This window comes from Corvus brachyrhynchos, unplaced genomic scaffold (genome assembly GCF_000691975.1).
Source record: "Corvus brachyrhynchos isolate BGI_N302 unplaced genomic scaffold, ASM69197v1 scaffold115, whole genome shotgun sequence".
NCBI classification, from domain to species: domain Eukaryota; kingdom Metazoa; phylum Chordata; class Aves; order Passeriformes; family Corvidae; genus Corvus; species Corvus brachyrhynchos.
Genome location: NW_008239553.1, coordinates 24,557,236 through 24,561,380, shown reverse-complemented (window position 1 = coordinate 24,561,380; position 4,145 = coordinate 24,557,236). Strand labels below are relative to the sequence as shown.

Genomic DNA, 4,145 nt, shown 5'->3' with positions numbered 1-4,145 from the left:
CCTGGGGCGTTTTTTTACTCTCAGCTTGGACAATAAAGTGATGTAGAAAGGCATCCAAATCGCAGCTCTGATGGATGGAGCTGTCCATGTTGCCGTGGCCTATGTTGCAGTGCTATGTGCTTGAGCCTCTGCTCTGCAGGTAGATGAGTGAATTCAGGCTCTAACCTCTCCTGGCCTCTGCACCAAGAGAGCAGATAGGGATGGAGTGTGAGGTGGTTTGCGATGCCACAGACAACTTCAACACCTTAGAGTGTAAGCAGGTGAGCCCCAGCTGTGCTGGTGTAGTATTAATCACTGTACAGAGTGGCTTGTTCTACAGTGGCATAGCTGCAGTAAACTGGCTTGCAGTCTAGACTTACATTCCCTGTGCAAGAGATGTTGCTGGTGAAGGGACAGTCTCTCATCAGTGTTTTTATTTCAGGACGAAACAAACTTCCAAGTTTTCAGTCCCTTTCAGATGGTAAGTTTTGGGTCCCCACCTCATTTTGGGAGGGATGCAGATTTACATGAAACAAAGCATTTCCAAAAAAAGGGGAAGCGTCATCTGCCTTACAGTGCAAAAAGGGAAACTGTATCATGTGCTATCTAAAAGTTCAATCATGGGTGGTTCTTTCCTCAAAGAAATTAAAGAATTGGAATGGTGATCTGGGGTAATTACTTATGTACAACTGGCAGCTGTTTGTGTTAGAGCAATGCTGTATTGCCATTTGGTGCTTAAGTTTGGGTCTTCTGCCATGAAAACCAAGAGCGAGATGGGTTTGGAAATGGATGTGAATCAGAATTTTTATGTGCTGCTCAGCTGTGCCTTTCCCTCTCAGCCCTCACTGACACGGGAGTTAAAAACTACGCCCCAGAACTGCGCAGACCGAGAGCTGAGTACAAGGTGAGCAGCCTGTGCGTGTTGTATGTCGAGATTAGTGGACTTGCTACTCCACTGGTTTCATGGGAAGTGAATAATTGATGTTTCAGACAGAAGAGGACAATGCAGGGAATAGGACAGGGAACTGCAAAATGCAGCCTTGCAGTAATTTAGGTGTTCTCTGCTTTTGCTCAGAAGTAGGGAGTTTTCCCGGGGTTCTTGGTTACTCCTTTTAGTGAATAGCCCAGCAGTCTTTGTGGAAAGGATTCTTAAATAGTGCTTTGTCTGTAAGGTGCTTTCATGCTGGGTCAGATAAACTGGCATCACATGTGGTTTTTACATTTTTTTAAACATGAAAGCTTTGAAATTTCCTGTTCATGAATCACTGGGACAACACGGAGGGTGTTGTGCAGAGGCAGTGTTCCAATTGGCAGGAATGTTTGTCTACTAGATGTGCTGTGATAGGTGTTGGAAAATATAGAGGATTTTGGGACTGGGTGGATTCCTCTTACTGGGTGTGAGGCTGTAGTTCCATGTCCCTAGGTCCAGGCAGTAACAGGACTGAGCACATATTCCCTACAGATACACACATGTACAATACTAACACATCTGTCTGCATGGATTAACACTGACAGAAACTAATGCCTTTATGAACAGACACATACAGAAACCACTCAAGCTTGATCCTGAGCTTTCTTTCTGTCTGACCAGTTCCACTAGTAGAACATACTCTATGGGTCCATCCAGTAGCTGGTCTTAGACATCTGATTTGTTTTGTAGCTGAATCCCAGACCCCAGTCTCCTCCAGTAGCTGACACTTGCATCCTTGAGCTGCTAGGGTTCATGGTCTGCCTATCCTTGGCCATCTGATCCTGCCCCGGTTGGTGTATTTATGTCAATTAGCCATTAGTGACATAACTTAACAGACAGCACTTCCTCAAAGCACGGCAGGAGAAACAAGTGTGCCCTTATTAATACACAGTGTTGTGTTCTATTCTGGGCCTGCAGAAGCAGCAAAACAGGAAGGAGAAGGATTATACAGCCCCTTAAATGCAGGCAGGCGTGGTGTAAGTGGGATGGAACAAAGAAGGGAAAGTTAGTGGCAGCTTTTGATAAGTGTCCTGATAGTGACAGGCTGAGAAGCTGCCTCTGTCCAGAGGTTCTGGAGGGAACCCTGGTGCTCAGGATATTTGACAACTCAGCTGTACATTGATTTGAGAGACTCATGTGCAGAGGTCCCCTAATAGGACTGGGTCAGATCTTTTATCCCTAGATTTGGGCTTTCAGTAAATCTTCAATGGATTTTAAAAGTCCTCAGAGCTGGTTCTTGCTGCTCCCTTTCTCTGGGCCTTTTGAGGCAGAAAGCTGAATTGCAACCACTGGCTTGAGTGCCTCATGGAGACCTAGATGACTTTATGGTATCTGAGTTCAGGAGTGGCTTGGGCCACTATCGCTTTTTATCCAGCTTTTATCGTAATGTCTGCAGGCTGCAGGGGGAAAATTCTGGTCGTTGCAGCAGTGGTAGCATATTACCTTAAGATGGTCCTCCTACAGGCTTCAATGCCCTTGTCACATTGTCCTTGTCTTGTGCGACTCCTCAGGTGCTTGCCTGAGGGTGTTGTCCCTGCGCTCTCCATGCTGCTGTGGAAGGCTCACCAGCAGAAGTCTGTCTGAATTGTAAGAAGAAACTGACTCCTTGCCCCTCAGTTTTGGGTTAGTCTGTTTTGCATGTATTTTGTTTGTCCTGAAAGCAACAAAATACATAGTTTTCAAGGACAACCTGCTGCAATGCACTTCTTATAAAGGATATGATGACAGACCTTACTGAGGCAATAGAAAGGCTGTGTTAACATATGAGCCTTTAGTTTCCCCCCACACCAGCATGTGCAGAGTCTGAGGGCTCAGCATTTGCACCTGAACAATGTACGTACACATCCTACTAACACCTTCTGTGGAGTGGCTGGGTAAGTGTGAGTAGCTACATGTGGGCCATCACTAATGCAGCAGAAGTGGAAAGCAGCTTGGAGACTGCTGACATGATCTGAGGCTTAAGAGTGCTTTATTTTTCTTGTGGCAGGATTACAGCAGTGATTGGAGCCCCAAAGATACAGTCAGGCGAATGCAGAGGGGCAAGGTAAGGACTTTACTCTCCCACCTGCTTGTAAGAGATGGAGGGTGGGTGGTCCTAAACTGCTTTACACTTTCCTATGCTCCTGGCTGTTCTGGGAGCAAGGAGGGGATCTGTGTTGCTTGCAACACCTAGCAGGGATGGTGGTGTGCCTGTCTGTTACTTTGCCAGGTGGCAGTGATGGGATCACACTAGCTCAGGAGCAGCAGGAGAACTTCAGGGTTTTGTTGCTTTGTTTACTTGAGTTGTCCCCTCAGCAAGGCTCTGACAGTAGGTATCTGTACTGCTGTGTCCCTTTCTACCCCTTCTGCTCCCTGGGGCTGGGTTTATTTTAAAAATCTGAGGGGGTGGGCCTTTATCTCCATTCTGAGTTGCTGGCAAATGGAGGGAGGAAGACTGAAATGGTCTTGGTTTCACTGGAGCTGTAATCATAGTCTCAGCCGCCTCAGTGTGCAGTGAACACATAGGGAGATTGTGGTTTTACTCTGCATGTGTCTCCTTAAAGGCTGAGATGAACGAAAGGTTGAGAGAGGCCACAGATGTGGGGTAAGAAGAAGGCAGAGAGTTATGACTCTACTTTTCTGGTCTCCTTTGTGGAAAGGGGCCTGCAGAGTTCCCCCCTCCTGTCAGGGCTAGTGGTTTGTGGTGTACGGGAAAGTTTTGTCTTGTTACAAGGGTGTTTGTGCTGAATATACGTTGTCTGCTGTCCTAGCCTAGGCAGTAATTAGGGTTGACTGCAACCCCTCTGGACAAATTTCCAGGGATTATGCAGCATGTGGTTTCAGCTAAACTTTTCCACTCGTTGGGAGGGCGGTTATTCGTGTTGCTGAAGGGTTTATGGGAGAGGAATAGATAATACCTTGGGGATTGGTTCAGCCTGAGGACTGTCTCATGTCCCACATGCCTACTTCTTCCTCTTCTGTCTCTAGGTCTGCTCTCTAGAGAGATTTCGCTCCCTGCAGGACAAGCTGGTGCTCTTGGATGAAGCTGTGGCAGGGCATGATGGGAATGTCATTACAGCTGTGAGTCCAGCTGGGGCAATACAGGGCTGGGACTTCTGGGTGGCCCCACAGAGAGCTCTTGTGAGAATGCAGTCAGCTGGCTACCCAGTCTTGCAAGACTAGGGGGTGTTCTTTAGTTCAAACCCAACAGTTACTA

At 47.1% G+C, this 4,145-nt stretch overlaps 1 protein-coding gene across 1 annotated transcript in view; it reads left to right on the top strand.

Annotated features, from left to right (window-relative positions):
- Nucleotides 1-4,145, top strand: part of VIPAS39 (VPS33B interacting protein, apical-basolateral polarity regulator, spe-39 homolog) — a 15,349-nt gene that overhangs the window by 2,693 nt on the left and 8,511 nt on the right. Inside the window, exons 4-7 of the mRNA XM_008639628.2 lie at nucleotides 422-460; nucleotides 819-883; nucleotides 2,937-2,993; nucleotides 3,917-4,009. Coding sequence (XP_008637850.1) covers nucleotides 422-460; nucleotides 819-883; nucleotides 2,937-2,993; nucleotides 3,917-4,009 — 254 coding nt within the window. The remainder of the gene's footprint in view (nucleotides 1-421; nucleotides 461-818; nucleotides 884-2,936; nucleotides 2,994-3,916; nucleotides 4,010-4,145) is intronic.